The sequence below is a fragment of the Egretta garzetta genome, unplaced genomic scaffold, assembly GCF_000687185.1.
Source record: "Egretta garzetta isolate BGI_Z169 unplaced genomic scaffold, ASM68718v1 scaffold840, whole genome shotgun sequence".
In the NCBI taxonomy this organism is placed as follows: domain Eukaryota; kingdom Metazoa; phylum Chordata; class Aves; order Pelecaniformes; family Ardeidae; genus Egretta; species Egretta garzetta.
In genome coordinates, this window is record NW_009258262.1 from 68,154 (window position 1) to 85,504 (window position 17,351).

At 44.2% G+C, this 17,351-nt stretch overlaps 1 protein-coding gene across 1 annotated transcript in view; it reads left to right on the plus strand.

The window, feature by feature from the left end:
- The first annotated feature begins 329 nt into the window (after window positions 1–329).
- Window positions 330–17,351, plus strand: part of LRP5L (LDL receptor related protein 5 like) — a 56,557-nt gene continuing 39,535 nt past the window's right edge. Inside the window, 2 exon segments of the mRNA XM_035898158.1 lie at window positions 330–715; window positions 1,177–1,348. Of these exon segments, the coding sequence (XP_035754051.1) occupies window positions 378–715; window positions 1,177–1,348 (510 nt within the window). The 5' untranslated portion in view covers window positions 330–377.

Consider the following 17,351-nt stretch of genomic DNA (forward strand, 5'->3'; position numbering starts at 1 on the left):
AAATTTTTTTTTTTTTTTTTTTTTTTTTTTTTTTATAGATTCTAGACAGAGATTGCTATGTTCCATATTAGTTTAGGAGGCCGGAAGAAAGATGCTGTCATTGTGAAATAAGAGTGCCAGCACAAGTAGCTGGTTGAGAAGAACTGGAACTGGTTGGGAATAACTCCCTGCTCAGACAAGTCTATATTTCAATGAAAGTTTGATGTCCTTATTTTAAGGAAATCTCTTCCTGTAGTTACAGTGGCCGTTCACAGCCTGCTGTGCTGTATTGAAGTGTTCACATCAGTAGCAAAGGAAATGATATGGTTTCCTCCCCAGGTGCTGAAGAAGTCTTGCTGCTCGCTAGAAGGACTGACTTGAGGAGGATCTCCCTGGACATGCCGGATTTCACGGACATTATTCTGCAGATAGACAATATCAGACATGCAATTGCCATAGACTATGATCCTGTGGAAGGCTACATCTACTGGACTGATGATGATGTCCGGGCAATTCGTCGGGCCTACCTTGATGGCTCTGGAGCACAGACTCTGGTAACCACGGAAATCAACCATCCGGATGGTATTGCTGTGGATTGGGTGGCAAGGAACCTGTACTGGACTGATACTGGAACAGACCGTATTGAAGTGACCCGGCTGAATGGGACATCAAGAAAGATCCTTATCTCAGAAAACCTAGATGAACCTCGAGCAATAGTGCTCCATCCTGTAATGGGGTAAGTTTGGTGTTTATTGATAGCCATGTGATAGCTCTTTGGATCTCCTTTATGGTCTTCTGAAACTGAAAATCTGCAAATTGCCAGATGATGTGTGTCGTATTTGTCAAATGTTCTGGAAATAACCCTTTAATACTGGCTATATAAAAGGTGATTTCTAAATACAGTGTTCTTCAAGGAACCTATACATTGTGTGTTTGGTTGAATTTTCTTTGGTCTGAGTCTTTGGTGTTATCAGAACTATGAAAGAATTGGGCCACTGCATATTTTCAGTGGTTGGATTTATTTAATGCTCAAACTTTATAATTGTCATAGCTGATTACCATTCAAGTTGGCTTGTTTGCTGCAGCTGGGGAAACAGAAAGTGAGTAAGCTCTTTCAAAAGCAGGACAGATCTTGACACTTGTCTTGTCTTGCGTGTTAACATGCATTGACGGTTTCCCCTATTTTTTTTTTTATAGCTACATGTATTGGACGGACTGGGGTGAAAGCCCGAAGATAGAATGTGCTTATTTGGATGGCTCAGAAAGGCGAGTACTGGTGAATACGTCCCTAGGTTGGCCTAATGGCTTGGCACTGGACCTGGAAAAAGACAAGCTCTACTGGGGAGATGCAAAAACAGATAAAATTGAGGTAAGAGCTATACTTGGGTGCATTCTTAGAAAACAAGTGATGTTCTCATGTGCTGCTTTATGTCTTGGATACATTTATCCATTTTTTTGAGGAATGTGTTGTTTCATTAACGTTAACATGAAATTTGCTTAACAAGACATATTTGAGAAGAAAGGCAGCACATTCATGTGGTTCAGAAAACTTTTGCAAGAAATGTTATGTTTGTTATGTCTACATTGCTACAAGTGTAATTTAATTGCTTGAAATCTCAGGTTTTACCTGAGGCTTTTGCAACAAATTGAGACACTCACATACAGCCTCTTTAAAAGATGTTTTGACTTGTCTGTGGTGCTTGGACCTAGTACTTCGAATTGCTGCATGTGAAAGACTTGATGCAAGGCTTATGTACATGAGAAGGTGGATTTGAGGGCCCTAGAAAGCCATATTTCAGGACCTTAATGGTTATGTGGTGTCCAGATGCACGGACAAGAAGTAATTTTTAACGTACTGCCTGCTTTGAAAATGATGTAGGTGTTCTACCTCTAATTTTGAGGAAGGGAAGTCCTCTTCACAATGTTGCATAAACATTTATGACAATGTTTAGTCTTTCTTAATTGCTGAAAGAACATCTGATAGAACACTGTGTTATTCCCTTATTCCCCTTTCTTTGTAAAGAATTTTCTTAAAAATGCAAAAAATTCATCCTGTCTACCTATTGCTGAAACACTGGACAAAGTTGGACAAATTATCCGCTTGCTTGTTACGACATGCTCCGAGGAGTAAGGTAGTGGAGTGTCTCTGGAGATTCACTGCATTAAGTTTAGAATACAGTCAAACCAGGCATTGGTACTGGTCGCGCCATGGACATTGACAGTTGCACTGGAGAGGCCCGAGGTGTTTCAAGAGGCATTCTCCAGAAGGAGCTGCCTTTTATCCCATTGCTTTTGCATTAGTATCCCATGATTAAACCTTAATCTAAAAGAATAATTGTGCTGCCACGGAAGGGAAACAAGTCTTAAGATATCGCTGCAGAGAACTGAGTCCCAAAGTAGTTCCGTCAGAGCAGAAGGTGATAAATGAAATAACTGAAAGAGTTAGAATGAAGGTTTGGGGCAAGGTTTTTTGGGCTTCTGAGGTTTCCGTGAATTATTCACAACAGCATTCAAATGAGAGGAGATTCAGCAAATTGATAGAGCTTGATAATACCGTGATGTGGAAGGGCACGTGGCTTTTGTGTAATCTAGGAATACTGATCAACAGCCATTTTATACGTTTGCTGTGGATGTGTTCGTGAAGTTGCTGAAGACCTGTATGTAGTAGCGGGCTTACCTGTACTCGTGTATCGATTTAATGTGAGGCAGCTGAGGATGTCAATAGAGAATATGGATACAGCCAGATGTGAAGAAGTCTCAGTTGCTTGAGATCCTGTTGCATTCCTCACCACCCTCAATGCTTAGTTTCTAAATAAAATAGTTGTTTTAAGAAGTGCATATGGTCACTGGCCACTTGTGCTTCTAAAAATGAAAAATTGAATTTTGAACACCAATCTGAAGTTGCCATAGTAGGTTCTAATTAACACAAAGGTTTGGAATGACAGCATGAGATGTGACCTGAGATCAGGCAAATTAAGAAATTCCTACTCTGTTATCACTGGATCATTAGATTTGTCAGCCTGGCAAATCATAGAATCATGGAACGGTTTGGGTTGGAAGGGACCCAAGGGAATCCCTGCTCACTGCAGGGGGGTTGGACTAGATGACCACTAGTGGTCCCTTCCAACCCTAAACATTCTATGATTCTATGATTCTATGACCCCTAGAGGTCACCCAGCCCAACCCCCCTGCAGGGAGCAGGGACACCTTGAACCAGATCAGGTTGCTCACAGCCCCGTCCAACCTGGCCTGGAATGTTCCCAGGGATGGGGCCTCCACCACCTCTCCGGGCAACCCCTGCCAGGGTTTCACTGCCCTCATGGTAAAGAATTTCTTCCTTCGATCCAGTCTAAACCTACCCTGCTTCAGTTTAAAACCATCACCCTTTGTCCTGTCACAGCTGGCCCTACTAAAAAGATTTTCCCCATCTTTCCTATGGGCCCCCTTTAAGCCCTGAACGGGCACACTCAGCAATGCCCGCAGCCTTCTCTTCTCCAGGCTGAACAAGCCCAACTCTCCCAGCCTGGCCTCCTAGGAGAGGGGCTCCAGCCCTTGGATCATTTTAGTAGCCCTCCTCTGGCCCCGCTCCAACAGGTCCATGTCCCTCTTGTGCTGAGACAAATGTTTCTTTTTAATGACTTGTTAAGCTCCAGGTGGCTATAGGTCCCTTGACCTGGCTGTGGTATGTTCTGAGTACGAAGTCATCATTCATGTTTCGCAAAGATGTCGGAAGAACAGTTTGAAAATTAAAGGTGCTAAATAATTAGCTCTGAGTATTTTAATTTGAAAAGGGAGTTCTCCAGGGAGTTTGAATTCGCTTCAAAGAAAGATGAGGGGAATAACTAGCTAATTGAAATAAATTCATAAAAACAATTATCAAACCATGTTTGATATGTGAATGTGAGAGTAAAGACCCAAAAAAAGCTTTTTCTCTTTAAAGTAATAATGAAATATTTTCTTCTTACGGTATAAACTGTTTTGCTGAAGTAGTGTTTTGACTGGTACAACAGTCTCTTTCTGTACTGATACCTAAGAAAAGCGACACCAAAATTTTTCCCTTCATCATGGCCTGTGAAGTCGCTTGAGTTTTCATGTTGTTTGGGGGAGTAGCGTATGCAGGATTTTTAGATAAATAAATATTGATGAGTGACTGCGCTCTCTAAAGGTTTTTCCCTCCGGAAGAGGGGAAGCAAGACCGTCTGCTAGCTCTGGGAATGTAGCTTCGGTGTTTGGCAGGAGCTCAGTGCTGGGCTTAATGACTGGCAGAGAGGTCCTGTCCCCCCTTACCTTTCAGCCTGCAGGACAGGGAACTTTCCAGATGCCACCTTTTATAGCTGGGACCGTAGTTGTGCAATGCGTTTCGTGGGTTTAAGTGGTCTCTTTGGGCTCCCTCACTTCACCGTAAGCCAGCAAAGCCAGCAATACTGTTTGGTTTGGCATCAAAGTTGAGGAAAATAAGAGAAGCCAAAGGAAGGGCTTTTTATTCCCTCAAGTTTTTTCTTTTGCTTATTATACTTGCTTTTTGTGGTTCTCTTATTTTTGCAAAAATAGAGGGAAAAGGGTGGTTCTCTTGGTCTTGCAAACAGAAAATATTCCGTACGTGATGTGGATTGTGACATCTGTAGATATGGCGATTCCTATGTGTTGTGCAACCCTGTTTTAATCATTAGCACAAAGAGTGAAATTTCTGTGCTCCTAGCAATGGATTCCACATTTTCTTAGATTAAAACAGGTGTAAATATTCTCATTTTAAGTCTCCCCCCTCCTCATATTTTTTTTTCTTTTTGCACTTTTTCTTTTTATTCTTTTTAAGTTTCCTTGTTAGCGATCACAAACACACTCCTCCTGAGGCTGCTGTATTTAGAAATATCTGAGCAGGCCAATTTAGGATGTGATGGGGAAAAAAAAAAATCCTATGTGTTTGTCCACAGTTCTGAGCCATGCCGTGGAGGAGGCTGTCATGGTCTGTTCTGGACCGGCGTGAGTTAAAGCAGCACTGGCATGTTATCCGTAGGAATGGATGCTAGATGTCTACTGCAGAACTACCATGAGAAAATAAGATGTTCGGTTTCCCTTTTGGAAGATGTGCCAGACACATTTGTGTATGCTGCTCACTTGGGAAAGAGGTGTGTGACTTAGCCAGTCACTGACGCTCGGCCCCTGGCCAGTTTGAGCTTGATCTCTAATAGCCCTTCTTTTCATTAGTACTCCTCTACAGGATGAAAAAAGTGCACTAAGGAAATGTTTTAGAACAGCAGCAAGTTGATCCGATGGATTGTATTTCACCTTTCTTGCTCATCTTGCTGTATTTGCAACCTCACAGCACTTTCCTGCAAGACTTTGTTTATCAACGACCTGGACAAGGGGATTGAGTGCGCCCTCAGTAAGTTTGCAGATGACACCAAACTGGGTGGGAGTGTCCATCTGCTTGAGGGGAGGAGGCCTCTGCAGAGGGACCTGGAGAGCCTGGATCCATGGGCCGAGGCCAACTGTATGAGGTTCAACAAGGCCAAGGGCCGGGTCCTGCCCTGGGGTCACAACAACCCCACGCAGCGCTACAGGCGTGGGGCAGAGCGGCTGGAAAGCTGCCTGGTGGAAAAGGACCTGGGGGTGCTGGTTGACAGGAGGCTGAATGTGAGCCAGCAGGGTGCCCAGGTGGCCAAGAAGGCCAATGGCATCCTGGCTTGTATCAGGAATAGTGTGGCCAGCAGGAGCAAGGCAGTGACCGTGCCCCTGTACTCGGTGCTGGTGAGGCCACCCCTCGAATGCTGGGGTCAGTTTTGGGCCCCTCACTACAGGGAAGTTGTTGTGTTGCTGGAACATGTCCAGAGGAGAGCAACCAAGCTGGTGAGGGGTCTAGAGCACAAGGCTTATGAGGAGGGGCTGAGGGAGCTGGGGGTGTTCAGCCTGGAGCAGAGGAGGCTGAGGGGAGCCTTCATCTCTCCCTACAGCTGCCTGACAGGAGGGGGGAGCGAGGTGGGGGTCGGCCTCTTCTCCCTGGTAATGGGCAATGGGATGAGGGGAAATGGTCTGAAGTTGTGCCAAGGCAGGTTTAGGTTGGACATTAGGAAAAATGTCTTCCCAGAAAGGGTTGTCAGGCTCTGGAATGGGCTGCCCAGGGAGGTGGTTGAGTCGCCATCCCTGGAGGTATTTAAAAGAAGGGCAGATGAGGTGCTTAGGGAGTGGGTTTAGTGGTGGGATGGCAGGGTTAGGTTAACGGTTGGACTCGATGATCTTAAAGGTCTTTTCCAACCTCAACGGTTCTATGATTCTGTGTTTGAGAGGTTCTGCGATACCCTAGATTTTCCCAGTAAGCTGTAGTTTGTGCTGTTCTGCTGGCTCCAGCACACACGAAACCTCACTGTGTGGTGTGTGATGGGGCATTTCCACTCTTACTTGCTATTGAAGTTATCCAGGTTAAACTTGCTCCCTCATGCACGTGTTGTGTTGCGAGGAGCGTGCCCGTTAAGTGGCTTGCTGATGCAGCTGGTGTCTGGGTGATTTGTTCTGGATGTGTACGTACGCCTGTTGCATCCATGGTTTGTCAGAAACAAAAATCAGCTGACTGCAAGTTGAGGATATGCATTTATATTTTATACTGTAGCCGACCTAGTTGAGTATTAGGATTTTTCTTTTTCCCAGTAAGCACCTAGAACTACCTTGAAGCATGTTACTGGATAAATTTAGTTTATGTTAACGCCTAAAACCAGCATAGCATAGGTGGGATAGTAGATAGTAAGCTGCAACTCTGTTTTATAACTCATTAGGTAGCAAAATTAAAAAGAGGCGGTTGAAGTTTTGGGTGGTTTATTCTGTTGCTACGCTGCCAGGAGAGGGTTCTTGCTTCGTCTAAAATGACATTCAGATTTCTGCTGAGTGCTCCTGAAGGAGGAAGACTTTAACCAACTGGAGGACCCCTACACAGGGGGTGGTGGCACTCCACCGCGGAAGGCAAAGGAGGTGGCACGTGGCGTGGAGATGTCTGTGAGCTGCCTTGTGCGGGCACAAGGCGGGAGGCCAAAGAGAGGGACGGTGGCTGAGCCAGCGTATGGCTCTGCACTGGAGTAGCTGACTTAGGGCACATCCTCTAATCCCATTGCTGCCTTTTCAGAGCAATTAGTTTCTCCTGGGCTTTTGCAGTGCTGTCACTTGACAGTTTTCTCATCTACAAACTGCAGTCCCAGATTTCCTGAAGCAGCTGGAAATTTTCTAGGGACCAAAGAGACCAAAGATCTGCAAAAGGCATAAAGTAAAGGAGAAAATTCCCATGTCCACTGTTTTCCTCTACCCATCTACTTCCACCTGCCTCAAAATGTCCCAGCTCACTGTGTAGAAATTGCAAAATAGAATAAACCGAAACTGTTGTCTCTACTGCTGTGCAGAGCATGGTTGGATTTAAAGCCTGTTGGGGAAGAAGTCACATTAAGACTGGTGCCCAATAATGTGAGAAGTGCGCTGTGGAGGCTTCTCTGTAGCTTTCTGACAACCTGCATGTAGATGCGAATGTAGCGAGGTGGAGGTCGGCCTCTTCTCCCTGGGAACGGGCGATGGGATGAGGGGGAATGGTCTGAAGTTGTGCCAAGGCAGGTTTAGGTTGGACATGAGGAAAAATATCTTCACAGAAGGGGTTGTCAGGCTCTGGAATGGGCTGCCAAGGGAGGTGGTCGAGTCCCCATCCCTGGATGTATTTAAAAGAAGGGCAGATGAGGTGCTTAGGGAGAGCGTTTGGTGGTGGGATGGCAGGGTTAGGTTAACGGTTGGGCTTGATGATCTTAAAGGTCTTTTCCAACCTCAACGATTCTATGAGTCTGTGATAGCACACCTTCAGCGGCTTTCCATGCAGAAAAAACCAGGAGTGACTGTGGCTTGTGCATATTTGTGTGTGTATCTGCTTGGTATTCTGCTCTGGGTTCTGGTATTTCAGATCTGCAGGGAGTCATCTGACTCTCCCTGGGAAGGCCTGTTCGGATGCGAAGTTCTTAGACAGTGACTGAACTCTGTACAGCTTGGGAATTCAGTAAGCTGGAGACATCTGTCCTATTTCTGCTGGACCTCGGGTTTGAAACGTACCATACATGTCGCTGGTTTTCCTATGTTTGTTTGGTTTGGGGGTGGTTTTGTTTAGCTTTCGTAACATTGTGACATTACTTTTGGGTGCACTCTTCCACAATTATTTAGACTGGATCTAAGGAAGAAATTCTTTACAGTGAGGGTGGTGAAACCCTGGCAGGGGTTGCCCAGAGAGGGGGTGGAGGCCCCATCCCTGGGAACATCCAAGGCCAGGTTGGACAGGGCTGTGAGCAACCTGATGTGGTTAGCGGTGTCCCTGCTCCCTGCAGGGGGGTTGGACCAGGTGACCTCTAGGGGTCCCTTCCAACCCAAACCATTCTATTATTCTAATTAGAAAAGAAACGCTGTGGAGCTGTTGAGGGTACCGAGCAGCACCCTATACCAGGAGCGTGTGTTCTTATTTCCGTCCATAAAACTTCACAGGGTGAAAACAGCAGTTACCCTTTCCTGGCAAACCCCTGTCCGACCCTTTCCATCTGCAGTGCTCAGCTGTAACACAAAGGGCCCAGTCACTTCACAAGCAGTTTACATCCTGGAGAAACCATTTGGTTGTCAAATTATTTTTTTTTTTGGCTTGTCAGAATTTTGCATGACGGGAGCCCATGGGGCTTTCGCTGCAAATTTGGCACCCTGTGGTAACATTGTTCCCAGCTTTTAATTTTTTTTTTTTTTTTTAATTAGTTTGGCAAAGTTTATGGCAAGGAAAAATACATAGCAAATTTTGAGCTGTGTCTGTCAAAATCAGGGGTTTGTCCACACAGCTTCAGCTGTGAGTAAGGGACATGGATTAAGCCAGCTGAACTCTGGATTTTGCTGACAGAGAAAAGGTGCTTTCCAGGAACAAACAGCAGATTAATAAGGATTACAGGGTTCCAGCAGAGAGAGAAGCAAAGACCCAATGGCATCCACGTGTAGAGTTTCCTAATTCTCCTTAAAAACAATTTTGTGGTTAGCCAGGTTTTCCCATGTGTTATTTCATCAGCATTTGCTTAAAGTGCCTGAGGTATAATTGCATAATGAGCAATTACTGAATTCTCAGGTGCCTGTTGTTACGTAGGCATCTTACTTAAGTTTGTGCAATATTCTTGGAATAAATCTTACGCAGACTATCCCTTCTAGCAGCTTCCCCTCCTCCCCAGCCCCGTGTCCCCCCCCTTCCCCTCTGGTTGACAAACGTCCTTCATGGTCTTTGCAGAAGACCTGTAGTGGTGAGATATCAGGGTTAGGTTAAAGGTTGGACTCGATGATCTTAAAGGTCTTTTCCAACCGAAGTGATTCTATGATTCTATGTACTGTAATTCTTTGCAGGTTTATAGGGTGTTTAAAGTGTAAATCAGCACCAGATGACAATCCTGGAGTTCACTGGAAAAAATTTCCAAAATGCAGTTATGTGGGCTGTCCCTGAAACTTAAGGAAACAATCTTTATAATTTGTTGTTGATTCAGCATAAATAGCATAAAATGACATTTGGAACCATTTGCTGTTTAAATGGGAGTAGGCTTTGCAGAAGTCACTTGTACCGGGGAGAAAAATTAACAACTAAACTAATTTAAGGCTGATTTTTCTAAACAAGTCTGTGTACTTCACATATTACACTTCATTTTCCAGGCATTTGACCTAAAAAAATGCAATATCTAGTTTATACCCGAGACGTTTTCTCATAGCCAGTGCATTTTTGTGTATATGTTTCTTTGCATTGGCATTTTTCACCGAAGGATTAAAAAGACTGTGTAGTGTAATAAACTACTTGGGAGATATTCTGGACTGATTTATTGAAACGGCCAAATCTCACAGGGAGAACAACTACTTTAAAATTATCGCCACGTGCTAACTAGATATAAAAAACTCAAAGAATAATTTTTCAATGATTGTAAGTGTATTTCAGAAGACTTAGTTTATATTAAGGTAAATAATGCCCACACTGCATATTTGTATTCATACATGAGAACAGAAGAGTGAAATGGGTATAGAAATAAGAAATACAGGATCTCCTTGATCTTAAGAATAAATGTCAGTCTAAATAGACAGCTGCAGTAATAAAGTCACTTAAATTGATGATAGCAAGGGAGCCTCAATTTCAGGGATTTTTTTTTTTTTTTAAACTTATCAGTGACATTTGATTCGATTTAGAGCTGTGGCAGATAAATGTTGGCTAAAGTAATTGTTAGAAATAAGTTATTAATTGAAGCTTATGCTGTGGTCCCTAGGTGAAGCATATATACACTATATCCTATACTTTTTGCTTCTGCTACATTTGTGAATGATGATACCCTTTCCAGACGCAAGTGTTCCATATCCAAAGTGATACGTATCAAATTATACTAACATATAGTATGTTAATGTTGAATAGCACATGTCAGAATTGGGCTAGCAAATGGTGTATACGTCCCTGCTGTTTGTATAGCTCTGTTCAGCAGTGTATTCCTGCAGCCTGGGCTGCTCCTTCGAAAGCTGCTGTTGGCACCACTTCTAGTTTTTCTTTTTGCAATGCCCTTGTTGCCAAGAAGTTCAACGGCACCCTGGGGTGCATGAAGAGGAGTGTGGCCAGCAGGGCGAGGGAGGTTCTCCTCCCCCTCTACTCTGCCCTGGTGAGACCCCACCTGGAGCACTGGGTCCAGTTCTGGGCTCCCCAGTTCAAGAGAGATGAGGAACTCCTAGAAAGAGTCTAGGGGAGGGCAACAAGGATGATGGGGGGACTGGGGCATCTCCCCTATGAGGAAAGGCTGAGGGAGCTGGGCTTGTTCAGCCTGGAGAAGAGGAGACTGAGAGGGGACCTCATCAACACATACAAGTATCTTAAGGGTGGGTGTCACGAGGACGGAGCCAGACTCTTCTCAGTGGTGCCCAGTGACAGGACAAGGGGCAATGGGCACAAACTGAAACATAAGAGGAAGAACTTCTTGACTTTGAGGGTGCCTGAGCCCTGGCCCAGGCTGCTCAGGGGGGCTGTGGAGTCTCCTTCTCTGGAGATATTTAAAGCCCGCCTGGACGATGTCTGGTGTAACATGCTCTGGGTGACCCTGCTTTGGCAGGGGGGTTGGACTGGGTGATCTCCCAAGGTCCCTTCCAACCATTGCCATCATGGGATTCTGTGTAAAGTCCTACTTTCCTGCCTGGGATCAAGCTGTGCTGTTGTGGGAGTGGCACGTGTACGTGTTCGTGGCCATTTGGTATGGGGTTTTTTTGTTGGAGCTTGTGTATGTGGTCTGTAAGCTTTATATACCACTATGTTTTTATTAGGTTTAAATCGCCATTAGGCCTCTGTATCACTATGTGTTTTGCTTTAAAAACAGTAAGCCCAAGTGCTGTTGTAGGTGGATGGGGTTTTTTGTTCTACTTTACTTTTTGCTCAGCAAACATTATCATGAGAGCTGTATTTGTAGCAGTATCCAAAGACCTGGCATATAACTTACCGTCTTTTAAGGTTCTGAAGGGGAATAATCTATCCTAGTGAGTTTGGGACCAAATTTTTATCAGCACTTACATAGTCATTGTAGAACTGGTAGGAGGAGTCACTTGGAGAACAGACTATCTTAAAATGTTGTCGCGGGGTGCTGGCAGTTCTTGGACTTTGTTAAGACTGATGACAAATTAGTTATGATTGCTTTTCCCAGAGGGACATTGCTGGGATGGAATGCAAGCTTTTCTGGGAGGGACGAGAGCTGAATCTTCGACTTCAGTGCTTTAATGATGAGAATTATAAATATCTGTGGAGAGCTGCATAAAGAATAAAACAGACTCTCGCTAATCCTACAAAATCATATAAAGCCTGACAGGCTTCTTCGGTGAAAAGAGGGTGTGCACCTTTTGGAAGAAAAAGGAAACCTGGCAGCTAGGGGAAGAGGGTCTTTTATTCTCTCCTCTTCAGGAATCCCCACTCTCTGCCCTGCCTGTGGCTGTGTTCTGCTGGCACGGTCAGACTTTTGACCAGATTTGAAGTCAAGCCTGAGCATCTCAGTTCAGACTGGCAGGGGTGGTAGTGGAGTCTCAACTTCCTCTCCTGAAAGAATTGAGAGTTTTCTGCTCAGGCATATTTGGAATGATATTTCTTAACTAGTTTGCTACCCTAGAAATGATGCTGCAGTTGGGCCAGCCTTGTACAGACGTACATCTGTAAGGTTCAGCAAGTCACACCACTGAGTGATTTCAGATCCTAATGGTTTCTTCTGAACTTAAATTCTTCAGGCTGTGTTTCTAAACCCCAGACTCTGATTCAGAACTACCTCTTTCTGGAAGACAGAAATACAGCTAGCCTCTACCTGCTAACACACCATGTCCAGATCCTGTTTAGGAGCGTAGCGCCTTCAGTCTTCTAATTACAAGATCAAGCTGTCTATATTTTGCTTACTGCTTAATTAGGGGTTTCAATATGTTATTTTATACCTTGCACCACGTGAGCTTTGTTTACTTTTAAGAGGACTGTTGCCAAGTGTGGGAGCTGCTGAAGGATCATAGAATGTTTTGGGTTGGAAGGGACCCCTAGAGGTCCCCCAGTCCAACCCCCCTGCAGGGAGCAGGGACACCTTGAACCAGATCAGGTTGCTCACAGCCCCGTCCAACCTGGCCTTGGATGTTCCCAGGGATGGGGCCTCCACCCCCTCTCTGGGCAACCCCTGCCAGGGTTTCACCACCCTCATTGTAAAGAATTTCTTCCTTCGATCCAGTCTAAACCTCCCCTGCTTCAGTTCAAAACCATCACCCCTTGTCCTGTCACAGCTGTCCCTACTAAAAGGCAGATCCAGGTTCAGAAAATGAGATGCTTTAGCTGATCAGGACGTAAGTGTCGTGCCTTTCTGCTCTAAGCTTTGTAGTAAGGAAGCATTCGCAGAGCAGAGACTCATTGACTCAGTGGAAGAAGGTAAACATACCAAGGTGAATTCCCTCCTGTCCTTTTTCAGGCTTCCAAGTTAGCTACCAGGTGAACTGGTATCTGAGCCCTGAGCCAGAGAAAGGTATGACAGTGTTGAAGAGCAAAGTGTTGGTTATAAGGAACACATCTGAACTTTGGCCAATTCCATCCTGTGTTCGGTAGTGCTCTAGGAGTTACATATAATTTTCCATTCTTCAGCAGTCTTGAGTAAAACTTTTTCTGCTGGATGGGATGGGATGGGTGGGTGCCTCTGCAGGTGGATGGTGACCTAGCCTCAATTAGTCTTGTCTTTATCACATTTTGGCTGAAATGCAGCAGCCCAGTAGGCAAGGGTGTGGAGGCCTCAGTCCGCAAGGCAAATGTCCTTCACCAAAAACATCGTACTGTGTCTCCTCAGCAGCATGTGGTGCCATGAAGACATTTTTAGCTCTTTAAGCTAAGATTTCCCAGATAACTTCAAATTCAAGACTCCAGTTATTTTCTTCATGGTATAGGCCATGCATATGGAAAACGCAGCTACATATCTGAAGCGAAGGCTGCTGTCTGGGGTACTACTCAGCATAAATCGATATTCCACAGTAAAGGCAAATCTTTTCTGTAGTAAAGATAATTTTTTCTTAAGGGTTGTGCTGAAATACTGGATTAACCTCCCCTCCTCCTCCCTTTTGCCAATTTCCAGGAACCAAAAAATCCCAAAAAGTTCAGTACTTTCTGTTCCAAGTTCATATTAGTTGACCTTGCCTTCAGCATCGTAAATAACCAGGAATGTTTGTCTGTAAAGAAGTAGAGCAAAACCAGCCTTGCAGCAAAACCCCATTGTGTGGAAGGAGTTGCAGCATGGGCTTCTTGTCCCGAGCAGAGGATACAGGAGACGATGGGACCTGTGATAGTCATGCCACTTAATGCACTAGTAGAAAGCTCTCAAATAACGACTTGATTGAATGACCCTCCATAGGATGCTCTCGATCAGGGATTCACCCAAACTTTTCTATGCCCAGCTTGATACTGTGTCCATTAGTTTCAAAGTGAAAAATCCAGAAACACCAGCAGCTGCCAGTGTAAATACTCCTTGGAGTTTTTCCACAGTGGAATCTATAGCAGTGCAATCTTATTTTCATCTACAGCCATTTATGATTTATTAAGGTTGCTGTATAGTCATAAAGACCTCTAAATGTTGTTGATTTTCCAGGGACTAGATTGTTCTGTACTACTTTTTTTTTTTTAAATGGATGACTTAAAAAATGAGCAACTGGTAGACAGTTTCTAAATTTGGTCTTTGTGGAGTGCTCAGGAATTACTTCTGCATGTGTAGCTTTTGCTATATTTATCAAGAGGAAATCCTGAGGATGTATTAAACTACAAAGTTGAAGAATTATTTGAGTTTTACATGCTCGAGGCTCTCCTTTCTTCCTGAAGAATTATTTTAGTCTATCTGATACCAAATCAGCCTTTCTGCTTGCTAAGGAGAGAATTCTGCTTTACTTCCCTTGCTGCCATCAACTTCCTTTATTTAAAAGAGGGATTTTGTATTGAGCGGTACGAAGGCTTCTGTACCTACGAAGTGTGGAAATGGGCTCCCCTTTAGGAGAACCTGATGCCTTTCCTGGCGCAGACAAAGTATGTCTTTTTCCAGTTGTTGAGAAAAGAGGTGGCTTCTGTGGAAGTTGGAGTAACTTGGAGTTTCTTTGTCAGACTAGCAGTGGGATAGTTAAGAGAGTTTTTATCTAGTAACCTTCTCCATCTTACCTGCTATAGTATTTGCCAGTAGCTATGAGGAATGTTCTTGAAATACTGTTATAGAATTATAGAATGTTTTGGGTTGGAAGGGGCCCCTAGAGGTCACCCAGCCCAACCGCCCTGCAGGGACACCTTGAACCAGATCAGGTTGCTCACAGCCCCATCCAACCTGGCCTTGAATGTTTCCAGGGATGGGGCCTCTACTACCTATTTGGGCAACCCTTTTTCTCCCCATTTTGCTTTTGTTTTTGTACTTTCTCCTGTTCTCTTCCAAGAATAATACTGAGCTTTGCCATACAGCTTCCCTCTGACGTAGAGGGACAGTGGTTTGTGCTGCCCAGGAGTTGTGATCCCATGAATGTTGTCTTACAGCAGCGTTGGGAGAGACTTGTTTCTCTGATACTTTGGGGATTGTCGTGTCAATATGCACAGTGTGCCCTGTCAGGTAGGTTGGTTTCTCACTGTAGTTTGGGAACTAACTTTTTGCTGCGAAAAAGTCCTTCCCCTTCTTTTATTTTCCTACTGCTGTTTTGGAAGGAAAGTACGGGAGATACTTGACCTTCCAGTGTCTGGAACTCCCCTTCTCATATGTAATCCTCTGAACCCACTGGGGAGGACACTGCACCCTTCTTGGTGCTAAGTCCACAAACACAAACTCTAGCCACTGTCCAGTTCAGCTTTGTTGGGTTTTTTAAGGGTTCTTCATTGGTGATGGTCCTTCACAGCACCACGGGGGATAATGTGTAGAAAGCACCAGCTGGATTGTCTTGAGCAACGCTGGGAGGGCAGGTGGTGGTACCCTATGTGCCTCTCACCAGAAATTTCTGCAGCCTTTAGTTGTGAAATGTGTGAACCTGGATGCTGTTAGAAACAGGAGGCTGACGCGGTGGGCTGGCCTGGTGGGGGTTCCTGTGTTTCTGAAGAGCACACGCTAAAAATAGAGGTGCAGAACTTGCTTTTCATGCCATGTCTTATTAGTGAAATTTTGAAAGCTGTCAGTATAGTTTTTAGACTCCTGTCATCCAGCCCTAATGAGAAAGAAATCTAACCGACATACATGACAGCCACCACCAGCCTAACTTGGTTCTCCCAAGATTGCCTGCAATGGTGGGAAATGTTTCTGATAAATGTCAGTAGTGTAGATGAGACCAAAGGGTTTTGTGTCTATTTAGCCTTTCTAAAAATTCTTCAGTGTGCTGATGGGATAGCAGTCACTCAAAGGAAGACTTCCTTTGCTTGGCTTGATTTACCAGAGTCATTCTGTGGGAAAGGATGCTAACTTATTCTAAACTGAAGGTGACCCTTGCCTTTTTGTGAGCAATAAAGACATAATAGAGGCCCAGTTAGGGTTCAGTGGAACCCCCACAGCCATCTGCACACTTCATTGGCAGAAGTGGCTTTCACTTGAACTTGCATTTGACAAGTGTTTTCTGTCTCTTTCTCATTCAGAAGAGTCCTTCAAAGCCAAGTAATTGAAATGCTCTCACCCCTCGCTCCTTTTCCTTCTTCCCCCAGACTTGCTTAAATTGCAGGGCAACTGATATTCAGTGCTAATGAGTACAAATGCTTATGCTTCCAAAGCTCACACTTTTTTTTTCCCCCCTTCCCATAGGGAAATTCTGAAAAAATCTCCCCCTTTTCCACACTCCTCAGCACCAGCTTCATAAACAAAAAGTTGGGGGGAAAAAAAAGTGTTTCTGTTGCCTGTTGCGTTGCTGTTTCTCTCTCCCTCCCCCTCCTTTTTTTTTTTTTTCCCCCCTCTCGTCGGGCTGGACTTTTTGAAATGAAACACAAATCAGGTCTTTGGAATAAAAGGTTGTGAGTATGCCTTGTGGCATTTGGAATGAGACTATTCACTGCCTGAATGACTATAAATAGAAAGCAAGGAGCTGCGTATTTCTCAGTTCAGACTCCCTGCAAAGAAGCGCCCTTCCCAGTTAAAGGGTGACTTTTTGAAAGGAACCTTGTTCCTTGTGCTGAATTGAATTGCTCCGGGAATTCTTCTCATTGCAGCTTGCATAAAAAGGCATTAATCTCTAATTTATTTCTCCTTTTAAAAGGCAGGATCCTCTATCATAAATGTATATTCTTAGGCATGTCACCAGATACGCTTGTCTTGTCCGTACAGAGTCGCATTTTAAAAAAAAAAAATCTCTGCACGCAGAACAAACATCGTTCTCTGCAAATTTTGTGCCCAAAAGCTTTCTTTTTGGCTCTGGGCCAGCTGTCGGCTCCCTTTTTATCTGGCGTATTCTTCAGTGAGAAGGCTAAATTAGCAGCACTCAGGGTTTTGGTGGTTTGTGGTTTTTTTTTTCTTTTTCTATTAGGGATTGAGGAACAGAATGGGAATTGTGATTGATTTTTATAATAAAAGATTTGATTCTTCCAACAGGCTTGTAACGTTGCTGATGGCAAGAACCCTGATAGCTTACTGCTGAAGCTCTGCAGGCAATTTGTTTGGCTGATTTAGGTGTTAAAAAATGCTGTGGCGCAGTTATGCAAATTCAGTGCAATCATTTTTCTTTTGTCTCCCCCTTTCAGAAGGACGGTAGGATTAAAGAAGCATACTATATGGGAAGGAAATGTTTGATGGCTTTGCGAGTCAGGAATGTTAAAGATCCCAGCACTTGAGCTGTTGGATTGGCTTTTTTCTCTTTTTTTTCCTCCCCTTTTCTTCTTTTATTCCCCCCTTTTT